Below are 22,245 nucleotides of genomic sequence, written 5' to 3'. Positions count from 1 at the left end.
TAATACTAATAGTAAGGTTTTAATTTCAATCCATATGATTATAGTAACAAGTAACAATATCTAAAAGTAGCGCAGCAATTACAAGAAAATAAGAAAAAAAGCAGTAAATTGTTAGTCATCAAGTAAGGCATATTTAGAAAACGTTTACTTGTTATATTAAAGATATTAAACATTTCGTGACAACGCCTCTTAAAGAGAACTGGGTTTAATCCAGCGGATATTGATCAGTTTCGAGGTCATACTTGAATATCTATTCCTAACTATAATCAAACTTTAATAAAATTTGAAAATTAATGTTAATTTTTACTCTTAAACATCAAGATTGAACACATTCAAAAGTAGCAAAGCATTTAAAACAAATAAGTAAATTTTTAAACAATCATATCTTCTTAATTTTAATTCTATTAAATAAATAACAAGACCAATTGATTAATATACTAACCAACAAATAAGACTTGAAAAGAAGCTGTGCTTCTTAAAACCGTTAATGGTTTTATTTTTTCATATTTTTAGTTATTTTTTGTAATTGAGGGTTTCCGTCTAAACGTTAAAAGTTTAAATCTTTTTAAAAATTAGTATTTTATTACAATACAGATGGTTGAGGTGCAATTAAAAATGTCCTGTGATCGATTACCTCTAAAAACCCATTTTATGTGTTTTCTTTTGTGCATTATTGGATTTTGGGTGTATTAGATTATTCATAGGCCGTGCAGGCATAATGTGTTCAGCTGTTTGGCAGCTAGAGGACTTTAAAGTTCATAGATTTTTGGAAAGACAATTGATACTAGGATCGAACATTTCATCGTGAACTGCACTAGATCCATAAATACACTATTACGCATTAGCATTTTAATTAGCCAGCTATGAGAAGAAAGACAACTTTAAAATGTATCATATTTACAGAATAAAAAATTAATAGTTTGTTGTTAAACTTTGAATCTACAATTTATAGGGAAGCTTTAGATTAGTCCAGGTCATATTTTAAGCAATTCGTATTCAAGGGGAATGCAACAACTAAAAAACTAAAAAAACATACCCCCCACTTCCTAAAGATTTATCCACAGCCTTTTAAAACTTGATTTTTGAAAAATCCAAGATTGTGCCCTAACTTTTTAACCAATTGAGCTAGAAATCAAGTTTTCTTCACCATTTCTCAACGGATTGAGCTAGAATCGATGTTAAGGTGTCTAAATGAGCGTATTAATGAGCCTGACATTAGCAAAGTTCTCTCTCAGATATTTCGATACGATTGTCGCGGTAAGGCTCATTTTGCACTTTGAAAGCAAAATTAGACTTTGACCTACTTATAGTCGGAAATTCGTTGACAAACAGGGGACTTGCAGAATTTTTTTTAGCCCTCTAGCTCTAATGGAGCTGACATAATAAGGGGGGGGGGGCGCACTTACAGTTCTAACTTACAGTTTCTACTAATTTGGGGATTACTGAGGATGTATATCAACTTATCTCACGTTGTCTTATCTTATCCCTTTAGCTCCCTGAATTTAAATACAACCCCCCTTATTCATTTGCTATTTTGAAATAATTGAAATTGATTAACCATCTAATCTTTAGGGATAAGACAATGGATGCAAAAAATATGGACGTTCACTCATAACAATCTTAAAAACCCCTTCTGTAGATGAAAAAATAAGGTTGAAAAGTTTGGATTCAAAATTTAACATGGATGATAACATCCATAAGTAGCGAAGCACAATATCTATTATGAAATAAACAGACGGACAATGTGAGTTATAGAGCAAATTAACCGTTATCATAACAAAGAAAAACAAGAGATATATTCAAATAAATATGCAATAACTTAAAATCATGAAACCTTAAAATTAAAAAATTGCAAAAATAGCCAATAACCTGCTAAACAGCGGTCCGACTGCCATGGATATTTTTCGAAAAACGAGGGGAAGTTCAATTTTAATATTCTTAACTACAAAAATTTAGAATATCGTACCATAAACACCAAAGATATGGGAAAATATAAAAATAGTCAAAAACCTGCTAAAAGCCTGGTCTAAAAATATGTACATGCCGATGAAGAAGACCTAATGAAAGTCCCTAAATTAGATAGAACGTGGTTATAAAACTTTGGGGACCATTTCATGATTCTAATATACTTTCCCTGTGAATCTTATTATAGATTATTAGCGTAGATAAGTTCGATAATGCTACCATTATTTTATTGCCAAATTTATAGAGAGATAAGGGACAATTGACTGTAAGTTACCCAAAGTTTTATAGCCAAGTTTTCTTATTTGGTGGGTATTTATTAGTTTTCCATTTGGTGATTTCAACAAGTAGTGTCCAAACTGCTAACCAATAATTTTAATCTAAAAAGATTGGGTAATTTTTATCTTTGGATATGTATTATGTACATCAATTATCTTCCATTGTCTTTTTCCTTTAGTCAGTGTTTTTACTCATAACAAATTAATAGAAATTATTAAAATGATGCAGCATGTATTATTATTATGCCTGTTACTTATCAAATCGTCTATTTTTTAAAACTAAATAAAATATTATTGAAAATGCAATTTTGTTTAATTTCAGAGGCTTGTAATAAGTTAATATCTACAATAACCTATGCTAGGGGCGCAGCTGTAAGATTTTAAAAGTGAAGCAAATTTCAATAGTCTACATGTGAAAAACAGTTGGACTATTTAGATTAATTAGCTGTGCTTCAAAAAAGAAAACAAATCATAAAACTTGACACCTTTTGGACATGAACATAAAATCTAAAAATTAATCAATGCTGTGTGCGTGTTTTTAAAGAGTAGTTAAAGTAATTACAGGGTAGCTTCCTTTCTAAACTAGAAGATAATTCCTGATAAAAAGAAGTGCAAACAATGTGTGATAATTTGGTATTTTATTCATTTATATTTAATTTCTGTAGTAAAACTGTGATATTAATTCATTGCTTTTTCTTTCATTATTTGTTTCTCGCCACATACACACACACACACACACAGACCTCCTTTGCGTTCAGAATTTAATCCTTGAGAAAAAAAGAGTGATAAACAAGTATGACAACATTCATAAAAGCAAAGAGAGTTAATAGTTAGATTAAAAGCTATAATTATCTTATTTCTTTCTTAAACGTCTAAACAGAGAGAAAGAAAGAGTGAGAGAATGAGATAAAAGTGAAAGAAAGAGATAAAAGGAGATGAAAAGAAAGAGAGAAGGAGATAACTATTAAGTGAAAGAAAGATATTTTTTTTGAATGTAGGGCCTTACAATAAAGTAACAAGATGTTTGTCTGTTTGTCTATCTGTTAGTCTGTCTGTCTGTTTGCCTGTTTGTCGGTCTGTACATAAGGATATTGCTAACCACTGAGCCGTTATGGTTCTCCTTTACAGGAAAGTTTTACATAAGTCCAAAGAATGAAAATATATTAAGAAACAAGGATGATAAAAGCCATAAATACAGAGCTGAATAAAATGACGGGAATATGAACAAAAATAGTAAAGTGACATAGGGAGGGATGGAGGAGACATTTGGCAAAAAATTGCACTTGTACTGAAAGTTTTTAAACCAAGTAATCTTATTCGTTGGAACAAAAGCTTTAGGTACTGTTATAAATTCTGTTTGGTTGGTTTCAATTACTATTACTGTCCAAACTTTTAAATCAAAAATTTGTATATGCCGTCACAGGGAAATCTTATTCATAATGATTTGGAATGTATATTTATTGAAAAATTCTTATCCTTTTGATAGTCGCTCATTCGCTGGTTTAAAAACTATTGTGAATTTCTTCATATATAATTACGTTGCACATCAATTTACTGATCCATTGTCTTATCCCTTAGAATGATTGTTTTAGCATTATTCAAAATTGTCTTTGGGTCTATAATTAAGTATTTAAATAGGTAAAAACTAGCAGATATCATATAGTTGCTATTATGCCTATGTGCTACAGGCATGGATATAGAATACGTGTATATTGTGACATATGAATTTTGTCGTCAATTTAGGTTGCTAATATAGTCCTCAGATATAAGTCAAAATCTTAAATAATAATTAAACAAGGATGACAACATCTATAAAAGCAAAGCTCTCAAATCAGAAGGAAGGACAAACGAACAGTGACTCTTGTTAAGTGTCAGAACTTAATAAGCAGATCATTAATTTCTAAGTCAAACGAAATTGTCCATAACTTGCAAAAGTGTAAGGACATTCTTTCATTTTTAGGATATAATTTATAGAGTTGCCTCGCTCATAATACTTTGAATGGCTTTCCTAAGAATCATTATTTCAAAACTCAGATGAATAGGATAATCATATCATACAAAAAAATGTTGTCAAATGTTAAAAAATCGGGATGTTTTAAATTGACGTATGGTCTTTTTGGTAACGATTATATAGAGTTGCTACGCTTTATAAATTTTACCTATCTGTCATAAGAATCATCACATCATGCAAAGTTTGAAATCCATAGGATAATTCTAACATGTACATGGTGATTCAGAAAAACAACTGCGTTTTCCGTTTTTCTGACACAGCCAGAAGGAATACAGAAAAAAATATTAAATGTCTTTGTTATCGTAAAAAGGTACATCAAATTTGTAAAAGATGTTTTTCATTATCTCTAAAAATGCGGCCTCTACGATAGGTACATAGTTTCAAAAAATGCTTTATGTGAAAAATTTTATGCCAGTAACTCTTCTATTTTGTATAAGAAAAATCTAAAAATTTCAATATTAATTTAGAAAAAGGTCTAAGAAAAAAGATTTACAGTACATTGTTTCTATTTGGAAAAGCAACTCGTATAAAGAAAAGATTCTCTTTAGAGTAAAATGCTTATATATCAATCAAAATCTAAATTTTTAGATTTTAAATTGAACTACTTTATAATAGCAAAAAAACTAATAAAAAAGCACCCTTAATGATAGGAATGTTGACAAAAAGTTTCAATCGTGTATCTTGAATAGGACCTGAGAAAATCACTTTTCCCCCACTTCGTGTCTGATGGACAGACAGACATTTGGAATTAAAGTACCATCGATCCAGATTTTTTTTGTTTTCATGTAAACATAATTGTCAATATTATGTAAGCCAAGCCACGAACACTTTTATTAAAGCTATTAAGTAAATATAAACTTTTAAAATTGCATATCTATAGATTGTCAACAAGAATGGCTGGGTATATAGATCCAGGTTCTTTATACTTTGTCTGTCAGTTAGTCAGTCAGTCATTCCTTAACTTTATATTCGAAATGTGACTTTCTTGGCTGCTATTGAAGACAGGCCGCTAAAATTTAAAGTGAAGAATTCTATGGCATATGAACATCTAATATCTATACATTGTTTTGTCTGTCTGTCTGTCGTTCATGTTTCAAAACGTTAGTTTTTGAAGTTTCGTGATTTACTTGGTTTTTTGCATATTGTATCTCTTAATTTTTTCATTTTTATAAGAACTGAATATCTGCTCTTTGACTCCTTGTCTGTTTGTCAACTCAATGATAATGTTCTGCGTATTAAGCCAGTTTTTATCTTAATTCAATTTAAAGAATTTGAATTTGTTATAGTGTTTTAACTATTAACAGTCGGGCCCTTTGCCGCACCTTTATCAGTCGGGGGAGAAGGGGAGGGTATTATCTCAGTTTCTATTAGAGCTAGAGGGCTAAAAATTGTTGTGCAAGTCGCTTGTTTGATAATGAATTTCCATGGGTCATTATTAAATTTCGCCTCCATCACCCTTTTATTTAACAACCTTTGATTTGAGGTCTTTTTTACTTCAAAAATTGAAACAGCTGTAATTTTCTTATTTTTGAAGCTAAAAAAAAACAGTTTTTTTCAGAAAAATGTTTTTCTTTATGTATATTTCATATTAGAAATCTCAAAGCATAAATTTCCACGACAGTAGCTGTACTTGGCAAAATTGTCCTTAATTTTATTCCAAAATTGCATAAATACAGGATACTTTATTTAGGTCTTAAATTCGATTTTAGGACTTAATTATAGAGTTGCCTCGCTTATGATATCATACTTAGTTGTCATAAACATCATTATTCAAAAAATCAAATTAACAGGATAATCTACAGAAGAAGTAATTTTGTTTATCATCATTGGGGATGTACATCAATTTATTCACCATTGGTTATTCGCCCCTTAGATCCCCAAAAGCTTAATCTTTTTATTTGATCTTTTTTGTATGTTTTCTCTTTCTTACAAAATGGATTTTTTCTCTATCTCTTTCTCTTTTTCTATCTAACATACTATCTTTATCTCTCTCACTTTTTATCTCTCTTTCTATCTCTCTCTCACTTTTTATCTCTCTTTCTATCTCTCTCTCACTTTTTCTCTCTCTTTCTATCTCTCTCTCTGTCCTTTTTTTTTCTCCCTTTCCTTTTCTTTCTCTCTGCCTATCTCTCTCTTTCTCTCTCTCTTTCTCTCTCACTCTCTCTCTCCCTCTCTTTCTTTCTCTCTTACGCTCTCTCTTTCTTTCTCCTTTTGTCGTTCTCTCTCTCTAACGTTCTCTTTCTCTCTGTTATGGTATCGCAAATTATAAAACTAAAAATAAATAAAGCATGAATGACAACTCCATGAAAAACTCTTTAAACTAATTATCTAAATTCTTCCTCTTTCTATCTCTCTTACTCTCTCCCTTTCTTTCTCTCTATCTCACTATCTTTATATTTCAATTTATACGTAAGAACCTGCAATCTATCAAAAAAAGTCTATTTTTCTCTCACTTTATTATTACCTCCGTCATGAAGGAGGTCAGCTAGATTAAAATGGACCCCAGAATCGGAATCTATGACCCCAAATTGTATGGAATTATGGTCTTCAATATTTCATATAGGCCCTATAGGGGGTTATAATATCCAAAACCAAATGTAAGGAGCAAACTCTCAATCAATGTTTTCTTTGTATATAGTTATCCAAGTTACTTTTCTCAATCAAGGATGACAACATCCATAAAAGCGAAGCTCTGAAAACAGGAGGACAAACGAACACTAACAGAACTGAATAATCAGAATATAAGTGTAAAAAAGTGAACACAAAATTGTAAGTATATTTGTTAAAATACTGCAAAATACTGAATAATGTTTAAGGACATACTTACATTTTTAGGACTTGATTAAAGAGATGATTCGCTTATAATATTGTACTTTGTTGTCCTAGGAATCAGTATTCAAAATAATCAGATCAATCGGATAATTATATCATATAATTATAAAGCTATCCGGACGGACAGATCAACCCTAATCATAGAAAAGATCTAAGCTAATTGTATCAAAAGATGTAAAAAAAATGCATCAATGTTTGAGTTACAAAATAACAGCACAATTATCCAGAAATAATATGCTAATCAATTTTACCTAAATATCATTAACACCAATTTCTTGGCAGGTTTTTTTTTGTCTGAAGCTTACGATTTCAACAACTTATTAAGTTTTCCTTTTAGGAAAGCTTAATATGGTTTTGGGGTGATTTAGGCTATTTTATTTTTAAATCCGAAGCATTTCTATAATTAGGGTTAATCCGTATGTTCGGAATATATAGCTTTTTTGTTATTTAGGCATATTAGAATTGTCCTATCATTTTATGGTGATTCCTGTAGTGGTCAGGTACGATTTAGAAAGCGTAGCAACTATTTAATTGTTACCAGAATGTCCGTACTGATTACTAGGACGATAAAGTACGAGATGATCTTTAATTTTTCAACAACAATTTTGGGATACTGATTACTAGAATAACAAAGTACAATGTAATTTTTTTTTGAAAAAATGATTAAATACGTTATGATGTTAAAGGACATACTTACTTTTTTACTTGATTTTAGAGATGCTTTGCTTATAACATTGTACTTTGTTGCCTTAGTAATCTTAAAAATCAGATCAGTTGGATAATCATATCACATAAAAATGTGTTGTTAAAAAAGTTAAAAATGAACATGTTTAAAATGGACGTAAAGACAATCTGCTAACAATTAAGGAGTTGCTACGCTTTCTCTATCGTACCTAGGTACTACAGGAATCACCATGCAAATATCTATTTAAATAATTATATCATACGATAATGTTTTCAAATAAAGTAAAAAACCTGCATGTTTTAAATGGATATATGGACTTTCTGGTAACGATTATATAGTTGCTATATGCTTTCTAAATTGTACCTATATAATAAATCATCATGCAAGGTTTGAAATTGATAGGAAAATTCTAACATGCCCAAACAAAAAAGACCTAACCCTTACGGACGTACAGATGAATCAACTCTAATTACAGAAAGGCTTCATAAAAATACAAAAAGTTTTAACTTAACATTATTGGGTAATGTATCACATCGTATTATAGACAGTTATACTGATAATAAATGATTAATAAAAGAATAATTCCAGTTCTATTGGCCCCAAGAGATTTTTATGATTTTGATTTTATTATTCTTATTCTTATCATAAACTTTAGCTTTTCTCACAGTTTGAAATTTTTAAGTAAAAAGGGACCTATAAACAAAGGTTGTTAAATATAAGGGTAGAAAAGTTGATTTTCAAATGGAAAGTTTAGTGATTTTTTTCTTTGTTAATCTATTTATCTCAAATATTAAATTGATAGATATAACTTGAAGCCAAATTACATATATTCTGAGCTTTTTAGGTTGGGGTTAATTTTGGAAGAAAAAAGGGTTTTAGGAGTTTATTTTTAGTAAAAAAGGGTCGAAAGCTGTCAACATATATTTTTATCTTTTTTCGGCTTTGAAAGTGTTTTTTACAGCCGGCTGCGAAATAATATATATATACATATATGCTTTCGTGTGTGTTATGAATTAAATATTTCATTTCATTTTAAAAGGTAAGTACTAAAACGATTAGGCAAATTAATGTTTGTAAGATATTGCTTCACTATCAAAGAATATTTTTTCGTTTCTTTTATATATTTGTGATTTTTTGCTTGTCCCAATGTTTGTTTGATAAGATTTGCTTTTATCCACATTGGCATCGCCATCCCATATATATTTTTTATATTTTAATACCTCATAAAGGGCTTCAGATTTTTTCACATAAAATATCTTTGAGATTTTAATTATATTGTATTAAAAATAAAACTATCGGATGCGCCCCTAGCCTCTAGGGGCTCTGCCCCAAGAGGTAGTAAACTGGGTTTGATCAGTTACAAAAAAAAATTAAAAATAATAATGGGGGGGTTGAATTTTTCTTTTTAGGGGGTTGAGTGTGTTTCATCCCCCCCCCTCAAGAAAATAGCTTGAAGCCCCCACAGGACCAGTAGCAATATTCCCTGAAGAGTAGAGCCCGATTGGTTTAGCGGTTACCGAGATCTTAAGATTCAGACAGACGGACGGACATACATCATTATACTTTGTGTAATAGCTAACATTTTTAGTAGCGAAGCTACTCTATAATTTGAAATGTCCGTCTGTCTGTATGTCTGAAACGTTTTGGGGGAAACGTGATTTACTCGGGCTCCTATAAAAGATAGACAGCTGAAATTTTTAGTGATTAAATAAGTCATCATTCTTCATATTTTCACTAAGTTTCATTGAGATATGTCAATTAATTGGGGTGCTAGATCGATTCCTAGATTTTTAAGTTTTCATGATTTTCTCGATTCCTATTAAAGATAGAAGTCTAAAATTTGCAAGGATCAAATAAATTCAAATTCTGCACACTTCTTTAAAGTTTTGGTGAGATTTGCTTATTGGTTGGGGTGCTAGATCGATTCCTAGTTTTTTAAGTGTTCAAGCTTTTTTTCAACTCCTAGTCCATGTAGATGGCTGAAATTTTCAGGAATTGAATAAGTTTACATTTTACAAAATTCCACAAAGTTTTTTTAAGATTTACTTATTGGTTGTGTTGCTAGATTGATTCCTAGATTTCCACATTATAAATCATGAAAGGTTTCGTGATTTTATATAAATTTTTATTTTGTGTTTAAAAACTCTATAGTTCATTCTGGATGTTCTTCCATGATTTTTGAGCTTCGCTACTTATGGATGTTGTCATCCTTGTTTTTTATACAACGTTATTTTTTCCTAAAAATGTGTTGTTGGGTTGTTTTTGCTGCACTACCAAACGACATATGTATATGCTCATGTTTGTTTATGTATATAATTAAGAATGTAAAAATTGGGCAAAAAAATTATTTCATTAATATTATAATAGAAACCAATATAAGGTGTGTATTTGTATTAGATAATATCTAGGTATTGTTATTAGAGAAGCAGCTTCTCTGTGACTAGTGTATGTTCGACTGTCTAACTGTACTGTAATATGTTGCACAAAGTGATTAATTGAAATTTCTGCAAATCTTGAACTTGGGTATTTCTTCTTAATACAAAAGTTGCGTGATTTTTTACAAAAATATTTGGATTACGAAGTAGCGGGTTTCGTCGTGTTTTCACAGTAGCTTTACTTTTATTTCTAGCCCCTGCGGGGCAATCACTAACATTTACATAACCTTAAGTAACCTATCAAAAGCTACTGTAAAAATATGACGAAACCCGCTATTTCGTTTTCTTTTCATGGTTCAAATATTTTTATAATTTACGTATCTATAGCCTTCTAGTTTCGCTACTTATGATCACAATTGTGCTTGTATGAGTCAATGATTCTATTGAAGAATATCAGTACAAACAAGATATATAAAATCTGCATAAAAAAATAACCAAGGATGTCAACAACATTAACTAGCGCAGCTCAAAAACAAAAAGAATTGGATCATGGAAAGAAAACGAAGTAGCGGGTTCGTCGTATTTTCACAGCAACTTTTGATAAGATTTTATTAGGTTAGGTAAATGTTAATGATTGCCCCGCAGGGTTAGAGCCCTCCGCAGGGGCTAGAAAAAGGAAAAAGCTACTGTGAAAATAAGACGAAACCCGATTCTTCATTTTCTCTCCATGACCCAAAACATTCGCATCTTTGTAAAGAGAATCCCAAGCAGTAATCTTAGAAGCTTATCAAACAACAGCTGGCAAAATTTTCTGACTGAAAAGTTTAAGGGATTAGACTTATCAGTCAGGCGAATCCTTACAGTAAATTGCAGACACCAATCATATCAAATGCTGAGTAGTTCATCTGACACTTAAAAGTTGTTAAGTAAATAACACGAGAAATGGTAAGAGTGAAACGGTATTAACAAACGGAAGGACGTACAAATTTTGTTTTAGAGTATTTATTATACCTAATAATTAGGTTATCATAACCAAGGAAAAATTATCTATAAAGCATGAATACAGAAATTATATTAAGAAAATTATTTCAAACAATCTATAATACAAAGTAGCTTGATGTCTGTCCGTCCGTCCGTCCGTCTGTCTGTCCGTCCGTCTGAAGCTTAAGATCTCGGTAACCACTGAACCGTTTGGATTCTACTCTTCAGGGTATATACCTATTGGTCCTGTGGTGGTTTTAAGCTATTTTCTTGGGGGGTGGGACACCCCCAACCCTCCCAAAAATGAAAATTTCCCCCCCAAAAAATGAAAATTTTCATATTTTTTTCTAATTTTAATGTTTTTTATGTTTTTATATATTTTCATATATTTTTATTAATTTTTATTAATTTTTATATTTTTTATACTTTTTTATATTTTCTTTAAATTTAAATTATTTTTCTTCTTTTAAATTTCTTTTCTTCTTTTAAACTTTGTATTTTCAAATTCAAAAAGATTGTGAAAACTTCCTTCTCCTGTGGGGGCGAAGCCCCAAAAAGACTAATGGCAAAGAAATTTTAAAAAACAATAAAAAAAAGAAAAATTTCAAAGGTTTTAAATAATATAAATCAATATAAAAAGTTATAAAGAGTTATAAAATGTTATAAAGAGTTATACAATGATATAAAGAGGAATAAAATGTTATAAAATACAAAAAATATCTAAAAATATGTAAACAAAATTTTTTAAATTCTCCCCTGAACCTTCAGAAATAAAGCCCCTAGAGGCTAGGGGCGAATCCGCTAGTAAGTTATAAAGCAGCAAATAGTGCCTAATAAAAATGACGTCATACAATACAGATGACCAATGAAAGGCCAGCATATATTTTACCGTTGGTCAATATAAATGTATACTGACCTATCATTTGTCATTTGTATTGTATGACGTCATTTTTTATTGGATAAAAACAAAAAATAGGCTAAACCCTTCCTAAGACTTAAATCTAAAAGATAGCAAAAAAACATCCAGCGAAACTGCGAAAGCTTTCCTTAAATGAAAGACTTAATCGGATCAGTAATTATGGACGTCTTAAGCTACAGACAAAAAAACTTATTTTAAAAGACACACTCTTACATATATGTATCTCATGATTAAAAGGGGAAATAAATGCCGCCATTTTAGATTGCATTTCTTTTTTGAAATCATTTGAAACTAACCAATTTTTTTTTAATCCTTTGCAAATTAATTACTAATGCAATTTTTTATTAAGTACAAAAAACAGCATTTCCTCATAAAATTTATTTTTTCCCAAGCTTCTAAAAAGCTCCACTGTATTTTAAAGGAAAAATGCAATTTAAACTTTCATTTAGGTTAGGTAAAATATGATTAAGCTTTAACTAAGGACTACGAACATTTTTGTTTTTAAATCGACCACAATTCAGGAAGTTTAGTTTTGGGCTATATGTCGCGTTTAAAATTTATACCCCCCCTCCCTCCTTTAGAAAAAAACTTCTATATTTTTCAACAATGTGGAGGAACCACTAGTAAAAGACAAAATACCTTTTCCAGCTAACAACACAGAATCAATGTGAAGATTATTGGCGGCCAAAAATAAGATTTTATTCCCTTGGACTGACAAATGATTTTCAAGGGGCGCTCCTGCTTTACATTGGTACAGCAGGCTCTCATCTCTCATCCTGGTACATAGATACATAGATAGATAGATAGATAGATAGATAGATAGATAGATAGATAGATATACATAAAGATAGACATAAAGATAGACATATAGATAGATAGCTAGATATATAGATATATAGATAGATAGATAGATAGATAGATATACATAAAGATAGACATATAGATAGATAGATAGATAGATAGATAGATATATATATAGATAGATAGATAGATAAATAGATAGATATACATATAGATAGATAGATAGATAGATATATATATATATATATATATATATAGATAGATAGATAGATAGATAGATATATATATATATATATATATATATAGATAGATAGATAGATAGATAGATAGATATATATATATATATATATATATAGATAGATAGATAGATAGATAGATAATGATATAATTATACAATAGACTATAAAAGTTTTAAAGATTTTTAATCAATATAATAGATTTGAAATCTGCATAAAATTTTAAGGATTTTTTATAAAATTAGTTTTTTATATAATTCTTTATTTAAAGGCGCAAATACAAATTAAGTCAAATAATTTTGAGATCTGTGATTGGTGGATTGAAAACTATCTGCGCTCTGATTGGAGAAGCTTAAGTGACGTACAACATTCAACCAATTAGAGCGTAGGTAGTTTCCAATCCAGCTATCCTATTGGTCAAAATTTATTAACTTAAATCGTATTTGCGCCTTTAAATAAAGAATTATATAAAAAACGAATTTTATAAAAAATCCTTAAAACTTTATGCAGATTTCAAATCTATTATATTGATTAAAAATCTTTAAAACTTTTATAGTCTATTATACAAATGCCAAAAGATAGTTATTGTTACTTTGATATAAACAAAGCATTTGACTCACCTCAATGTTCCATTATGGTATTGAATTATATTTGCTTTATGGCCTGAGTACAAAGATTTACAAAATATTTCAAAACTTTCAAGCAAATAAAGGTAAAAAATTATTATTATTGATCGAAGCAAAAAAAACTTTTGGGTATTAGGATAGGCAGATTGTATATAAACTATTACAGTTTCCCAGCGATCTCTTAATTCGGTTTTGTGGCTGGCAAACACTGGATTTTATCTATTGAGGAAGGGAACAATGGGCTGTTTTTTACACTCGCCTCCAAAGTTTTATAATAACGTTTTCTTAATCGTTGGCATAACAACTTTGGGGCTTTTAATAAATTTTGATTGGTAGGATCATTAAGATCATCTACTGAAGGGATAATTTTGTGTATCTTCCTTGGGGATGTACATCAATTTATAGGCCATTCTCTTGTCCCTTTAGATTCCTGGGATTTTATCATTCCAAAATAACGTTGGGGGCGCACACACACACACACACAAGCCTTTTATAGAAAAGACTAACTTTTAGTTTCTGTTGTTGGAAATATTTGAAAACTTTCAAAGACTTTGGTGATAAACGGGTAAAGTTTAAAGAATTGATAAACAACAATATTTGAATTATAGCAAGTATCAACTATTTTGGTTTAATATACTATTTGTACTTAGCTCAAAATTTAAGCATTTTTGTAAAACATTTACCAACAGTTTTGTTTTTATTTATATTCTGCTTTTTCAGTTCTGACACTCTACAAATGTTAATGTTTGTTTGTACTACCGTTTTAGAGCTTCGCTGTGATGAATGTTGTCATCCTTGTTTATATTAATGGCATTTCCATTGTTACCTCCCAAAATAGTGATACGTCCTACACATAGGTTAGAGATATTATTATAAGAATGTAGATCCTGATATTGGAATAATGGTTATATAATTCCATTGTATAACATTTTCATCAATTGCAGACATTTTGGTGGAGAACATTACAAAGAGGGGTCTTATTCATGCTTTGTCATTCAGGAAGGGAGCGGACAATGGACTGTTAATTATATTGGTATCCAAAGTTTTATAAATATGCTTACTTTAGGCTTTAAAACTTTGGATAATTTAATTTACCATACAAATTTAAAAATTTAGTTTGTCATCTTTAGGATTATACGTAAATCTATCTTCGATTGTCTTATCCCTTATTCCCATATAAACGACCCCTTATATAGTGGATGTAAATATTCATTTATTTCCCCGGTATCATCATTTATATCCCTGGTATCATTTTTAGAAGATTTTAAATTTTTTTCAGGGATCGGAAGCCTCACGTAAGCCGCGCATAAGCCTCAGTTTTAAACCTGCTTGTGAGCAGAAAAAAAAATTTCAGAAAGAAGGATTGTCTGCTAAAGAGCCGTTTTATACATCCAGCTGAATTTTATTGTGATAAAATCACGATTTCACTGAGGCTTACACGCGGCTTACGTGAGGCTTCCGATCCCTGATTTTTTTGGAAGATTTTAGAATTTTTATTAATTACTAAAGGAAAGAAAAATGATACCAGGGAAATAAATGAAATTTAAAAACCAAAATTAAACCACATTTTAGCATGAAAATGAGTTTTTGTTTAAATGAGAATGATATTCCTAAACAAAAAACTGGATAGGAATACCCCATACCTGAAGGGCAGCAAAACTAATAATTTTCACGAAAAAACAGCAATGTGTAATACAGTAAGAATAAAGATAAAATATTTAGGAAAACTGTAATTGTAAATACTTGGCTAAAGCTTTTAACAAAGTCATAGAGTAGCTGCTTCACAAAAAACTAACAGAGTTTATTACTCTAGTCCTCAAAGTTTTATAATAACGTTTTCTTATTCGTTAGCTTAACAAGTTTGGGAAATTAAGTGAATTTTGATTGGTTTGGTCATTAAGTTGAGTGTTAAAACGTTTTAACTAATTTTAATTTAAAGAAGGGGTAATTTTGTTTATCATCATTGAATCAGTTTTTGTAAATGTCCTGAATATCTGAGATCCAATAACTGGTGTAAATTTTCATCAGACAGAGCACAGTTCAACAAATATATGTCTATAATCAAATTAGAACGTTTTTCTGAAGCTGCTTATAGTGCCTAATAAAAAATGACGTCATACAATACAGATGACCAATGAAAGGCCAGTAAACATTCTATTTGACCAATGGTAAAATTTATACCGGCCTATCATTGGTCATTTGTATTGATACAATACAATACAAATGACCAATGAAAGGCCAGTATACATTTTATTTGACCAAATGTAAAATGTATACTGGCCTATCATTGGTCATTTGTAATGTGTGACGTCATTTTTTATTAGGCACTATAAGCTACTTCAATTTTTCTTTATTAAATTTTGGCAATTATGTAAGTCCTTATACATTATATTCATGTTAAACACATTAATTTTTGACAACAACTTTTTTATGATGTAATTATACTATTGTCTTGATTTTTGGATCATTAATTTCTAGAACTAATAGGTATTTCTTCGTCTCAATAATGAAGCCTTGACGTGTAAGTATGTTATATTGAAATGATTTGAGACATATAGATGTATACAGATTTTTATCCATGCTCCAAAGACCAAAAGTATCATCTGTAAAAGGCGAACAGTCGAACTAGCAATCATAAAGAAGTTGTTATGATAAAACAAATTGGTAGCTCTCTATAGTGCCCCAGCAAAATGGGGAAAGACTTTACTGCTTTTTGGCATACCTTTTCTATTGACGTCAGGATATACCGTACACCCCATATCTTTTCTAAGGGGTTTCTTTCCCCTTTCCTTTCTCTTTTCCTCTACTATGACATCAATAGAATAGGTAGGCCAAAAGCGATGACATATATCCCCATTTTCCTAGGGCAAAAAACACAGCTCTAACAAATTTTACAATTTACCTTGTATATCAGGAAGGGCTTCTAATATTTTGTTTAAATTTGTGAGTTCAGTAGATTCAGATGTTTCTAATCCATCAGAATATCTTATAAAGAGGGTTTAGATTATATATTACTCGGGCGAATTTCCTCAAAGTGCTTAGTAAAGCACTCAATCCCTCCTCTTTTTATTTAAAATAAATTGAAAATGGGGTAGTTGGGTAGTTTTTTGTTTGTTTGTTTATAACTTTATGTCTGGTTAGGTTAGGTTATATTGGATACTGGATAGCACCGAAGGTACAGATAGGCCCACCAGGGGTTAGGCATAGCGAAAAAAACTAACTCCAACCCCCCCCCCCTCCCCCATTATTTACATTTTTTTAAGGGAGGGTGCAATGTGCTCCATGTTTGCTTTGAGGGAAAGCACTATTGTTTGATTTGATAATTATAATGTCTGGTTCATGATAAGATCAAACAATAGAAGGTATACATTAAAAGTTTTTCATTGAAACTTAGCTTCCCTCACTACGGCTGTTTTATGAACATAATAAACGCTATAGAACAGACAGATTTTTCGTTTAGATACATTCAATTACGTCATACAATTCTTATGACCAATGATAGGCCAGTATACACTTTACTATTGGTCAATTACAATGTATACTGGCCTATCAATGGTCATTTGCATTGTTTATCGTCACTTTTTATTGGGCACTATAACCTGCTTCTCAAAAAATGCACTCGTATTATAACTAATACTGAACAGTAAAAAAATGCTATTTTTGTTTCTTTAAAAACTAAAGAATAAAAACCTTCCTGAATATTAAATATAATGCCGTGACAACAGCTAGATGATTGAACTGTATTGAAAATGTCATTTCCACACACAACAAAAAAAAACCTTTATAATATTCGGGTGTGTATTCACTTCCACATATTAAGCAGAGATCTTAATGGATAAGATAATGGCCGATAAATTGATGTACATCACTAATGATAATTTCTAAAATTACCCCTTCTGTAGATTACAATATATAGTTAAAACGTTTAAACATTTAATTTAATGAATCAACCAATCAAAATTAAATAGAAGTCCCTAAAGTTGTGAAGTCAATTAATAAGATAACGTTATTATAAAACTTTGGGGAAAAGACACTTCTGCATATGATTTAAAGGGTGAATTGATATTGAACTGTAAGTTACACTAGTACCCAAAGTTTTATAACCACGTTATCTTATTCGTTAGCTCAAAAGTTTGGGTATTTTTATTGAATTGGCTGCTTCGAAAACTTTTGGAGTCCAAACTACTAAAACTTAAATCTATACAAGATTGTATTTTTTTATCAGTATTTGGTGTATAATAGTATATCAATTTATCGTCTATTGTCTTATCCCTTAAGATCCCTGTGTACTTGAGATGTGCGGAAGTGAAGACACACCTCAGTTATTATGCACAAAATTGTTTATTCATTTTTTGTCTTCTCCTTTCAGTGGATTGTAGGCAACTGAAAATTTTGTAGAATATTTTTTCTATAGGCTGCGCCCTTAACATCCAAGGGCTTTATATACAAAGAGGGACAGTGAGGGGTAAACCATCCCATAGCTATCCAAGACTTAAATTTATCAAAGATATAGAATAAAACCAACCCGAGACCTTTAGAAGCATCCTTAAAATTGAAAACCTAGGTTAGCCGTTTATTTCTTGAAAGTTTGACCTATGTTACGTTAGTCCTTTCTTTCCTAAAAATCTCCTGTTTGTCCTATAAGATGTTTTCCGCTAAGATGTTGTTACATAACCAATGGAATATCTATAAAACAAGAGCTATTCTAATATGTGTAAATAAAACTAAACTGGATAGAATTTTCAATGTGTTTTACTTTTATGGATTAATCTTATTTTTAAGTATGTAGTTATTCGCAGAAATATTCTGAATTATTTAGTATTTTCAATTTCATTCTAATAATCAGGGCTCGACAGCCGCACGTCAGCTACCTGTAAGCCTCCGGGAAATCAACCTTTTACCATTTTTAAAATAAGCTTGAAATATGACCAAAATATGGAAATTCCTCTTTCCAAAAAAAAATATTCGAAGCTGACGCGCGGCTGCCGAGCCCTGGTATTCATAACGAGTAATAGGATGCTACTATGAAAGCGGAGCGTAACAAGTCAGTCAGTCGTATTGCGAAAATCAAATATATTGAGAGAGAATAGTTCGAAGACTAGGGGAAAACTTACAGTTGGGAAAATAATATAAGGGCTTAAAACAAGGTTAAATTTAAAGAAAATGTCTCTAATTGTTCTAGAAATAAAAATTTTTTCGGTTGAATTAATTATTTTAATAGTAACAGATCTATAGTATAGATGTATTTACATATAACTACCTCCCTCTCTTTTCCAATGACCTTTTTCGTCTGCTATCAAATTGTTTTCTGCTACATGGCTGTGTTAATGTTCCCGACACCATTGTTGATTTAAAAAAAACGATTGAGAGTCGGCACAAGGTCATTGCGATGGGGAGATACAGTTATTTAACCCTTCCCCCTCTAGTGGTTTACTCTAATGTAATAGTTATTCCATAATGAATAACCCCCCCCCCCCGCCCGCCCCCGTCAAAATACGCGCCTCATTGAAACAATAGAAGGGAAATTATATTAAAGTTAAACAATAGTCCGGGAAAATATCAAAATCTAATTACTTTTTCATAAATCCCAGGAATCTAAAGGGATAAGACTATAACCGATAAATTGATATACATACATCCCCAATGATGTTACACAAAATTACCCATCTACAGTTTACATTAGTGGTTGAAAAGTTTGAACACTCAACCTATAACGACCTAACCAATCAAAATTCAACGTAGTCCCAAAAAAATGTTGAGCCAACTAATAAGAAAATGTTTTTTTTTATAAAACTTTGAGGACCAGTTTAATGAACAGATCATTGTCCCCTCCCACTAAGATAAATCCTGTTCTATATTTAGGGTGTATTTGTACGTTCTTCCTTGATTCTGTACATTCATAATAAGGACGCATACCAACTATATCGTTTCCCCAACAAGGACGGAAAATAATCAAGACATGCCACCAATTAATTTCCTTTATTAGCATATTTCATCAGGGTCTAAAGGAATATTAATTTTTTTACTTAAAAGTATAAGATATGTTTATGAATACATTATAATAACAAATGACAAATCATTTAAGAAAAATGGTCAAGATATAAAGCAACAAGGAATATCCTATCAACAAATAGCTCAGTAACAACAGGACTTTGTTAATTTTAAATATGTAATACCAAATTTTATTTAATAAAATAATATAATTGAATGGTTTGGTTATTTATGTACAGTACATTCTTTAACAGAACATCTTTTCTATGCATTTTAAAACACGGTTCTAATAATGAGTTTTTGGGGGGAAAATTAATTTGATAACAATACAGAGATGGGTTTTTGAAAAAGAATGCCGCGTTTTTCCGGCATTTTTTAGACATTGATTGATTGAACGAAGACGATATCGTCTTCGTTCAATCAATCATCATTATGTAAATGCCAACAGAGTATACAACTAAAGAATTCATAATTTTCAAATTAATATTTTAGTCATTTGTATAATGTCTAATACAGCTCTAAAAAGATGCATTAATTAATATGCAGCAAAAATAGATTTAAGATAATTTGTTTTTCTTCTATGAAAGCCGTACCAACAAAAGCGAAATAATTAAATAAATAGTTGTATACTCTGTTTATTCGACATGTCTAAAAAATGTCAAAAAAACGCGGCATTCTTTTTTCAAAAACCCATCTCAGGCGGTCATGTCATCGAACTTTTGGGTAGTTGTTTCCCAAAGCGTTTCTGAAATACGAATATTTCGAATTATACTGTGGCTCTGTTACTCAAAAGATTAATACTATTTAATTACTTCAGTAATTAAATATTATAAAACAGAACAATGACGGGTATGTCACGTATGAGAAATGTTCTTATTGAACCAAAGCTTAGTGATTTGGGTTGGTCCGAAACAAATAGAATTGTTCTAATGATTTCAAGCTTGGCATAATGATTCCTGTATCAGTTACAGAAAGAATAGCAACTCTATTATTTTATTTATAGGCAATTTTAAACATGATTGCTCTTAGCTCTTTGAAACGAAATATTCTCTACAATATAATCATCTTATTATATAATTTTTGGAATGTAGATTCCTAGGAACCCTAGGTATAATATTAATGAGGAGCAACTCTATAATTAAGCATTTCAATATTGAGAATTCTTTATTTTTGTAATTTTGGGGTACACTTAACTCACAGCACCCCCCCCCCCCCCTTACTCTAAAACCCATAGAGGTATCTAATTTATAAGAGCCGCTGGTTTATTGAACAGGATGCTACCAATATGAATTTAATCTTTAGAAGAATTCCCCCTTACATGTTTTTCATTAATCAACACAAATTGGGTATAGTCCTTTCCATGACATCGCTCCATATGGGGCGATGATTTTAATTGATCGCCTCTTATGACATGGGGCGATGTAATGGCTCCTTGAAAGGAGCGATTTAATAGCCCCTTATAACAAGAGGCGATGTTATGACTCCTTGAAAGGAGCGATTTAATAGCCCCTTGCCCTAAGAGGCGATTAAATGATCCTTTATCGCTCCTTTATCGCCCCTTCTAAAGAGGAGATGATATGTCCTCTTATCCCAAGGGGCTATTTAATTAAATATCGCCTCTTCATGGCCCCTTCACTATTATATATATCTTAGTCCCTTGATGGCCCCTACATCGCTCCTACATCGCCCCTTCATCGCTCCTCCATCGCTCCTTCTCCAAATTTATATTACATTGTACTTTGATGGCCCCTACATCGCCCCTCCATCGCTCCTACATCACCCCTTCATCGCTCCTTCTTCAAATTTATATTACATTGTACTTTGATGGCCCCTACATCGCCCCTCCATCGCTCCTACATCGCCCCTTCATCGCTCCTTCTTCAAATTTATATTACATTGTACTGTGATGGCCCCTACATCGCTCCTACATCGCTCCTTCATCGCTCCTAAATCGCCCCTTCTCCAAATTTATATTACATTGCAACTTGATGGCCCCTACATCGCTCCTACATCGCTCCTCCATCGCCCCTTCATCGCTCCTTCTCCAAATTTATATAACATTGCAACTTGATGGCCCCTACATCGCTGCTACATCGCTCCTCCATCGCTCCTCCATCGCTCCTACATCGCCCCTTCATCGCTCCTTCCACAAATTTATATTACATTGTACTTTGATGGCCCCTACATCTCTCCTCCATCGCTCCTCCATCGCCCCATCGCCCCTTAATAGCCCCTTACCTTAATTTATATAAAAAAGCCCCTACATAGCCTCTCCATCGCCCCTTAATAGCTCCTTACCTTAATTTTTATAACATAGCCCCTACATAGCCTCTCCATCGCCCCTTAATAGCCCCTTATCTTAATTTATATAACAAAGCCCCTACATAGCCTCTCCATCGCCCCTAATAGCCCCTTACCTTTATTTATATAACAAAGCTCCTACATAGCCTCTCCATTGCCCCTTAATAGTCCCTTACCTTAATTTATATAACATAGCTCCTACATAGCCTCTCCATCGCCCCTTAAAAGCCCATTACCTTAATTTATA

The 22,245-nt window shown here is 31.3% G+C and overlaps 1 protein-coding gene across 1 annotated transcript in view; it reads right to left on the bottom strand.

Annotated features, from left to right (window-relative positions):
* LOC145320303 (glutamate receptor ionotropic, delta-1-like) overlaps positions 1-13,770 on the bottom strand; it is a 54,967-nt gene extending 41,197 nt beyond the window's left edge. Inside the window, exons 1-2 of the mRNA XM_080162717.1 lie at positions 13,701-13,770; positions 12,683-12,819 (exon numbers count right to left, since the gene is read on the bottom strand). Coding sequence (XP_080018843.1) covers positions 12,683-12,818 — 136 coding nt within the window. The 5' untranslated portion in view covers position 12,819; positions 13,701-13,770. The remainder of the gene's footprint in view (positions 1-12,682; positions 12,820-13,700) is intronic.
* Between the last annotated feature and the right edge of the window lie 8,475 nt (positions 13,771-22,245).

This window comes from Acartia tonsa, chromosome 5 (genome assembly GCF_053477335.1).
Source record: "Acartia tonsa isolate MP-2025a chromosome 5, ASM5347733v1, whole genome shotgun sequence".
Classification (NCBI taxonomy): Eukaryota; Metazoa; Arthropoda; class Copepoda; order Calanoida; family Acartiidae; genus Acartia; species Acartia tonsa.
Note: the sequence above shows the minus strand (reverse complement) of the source record. Positions and strands in the feature narration are given on the sequence as shown.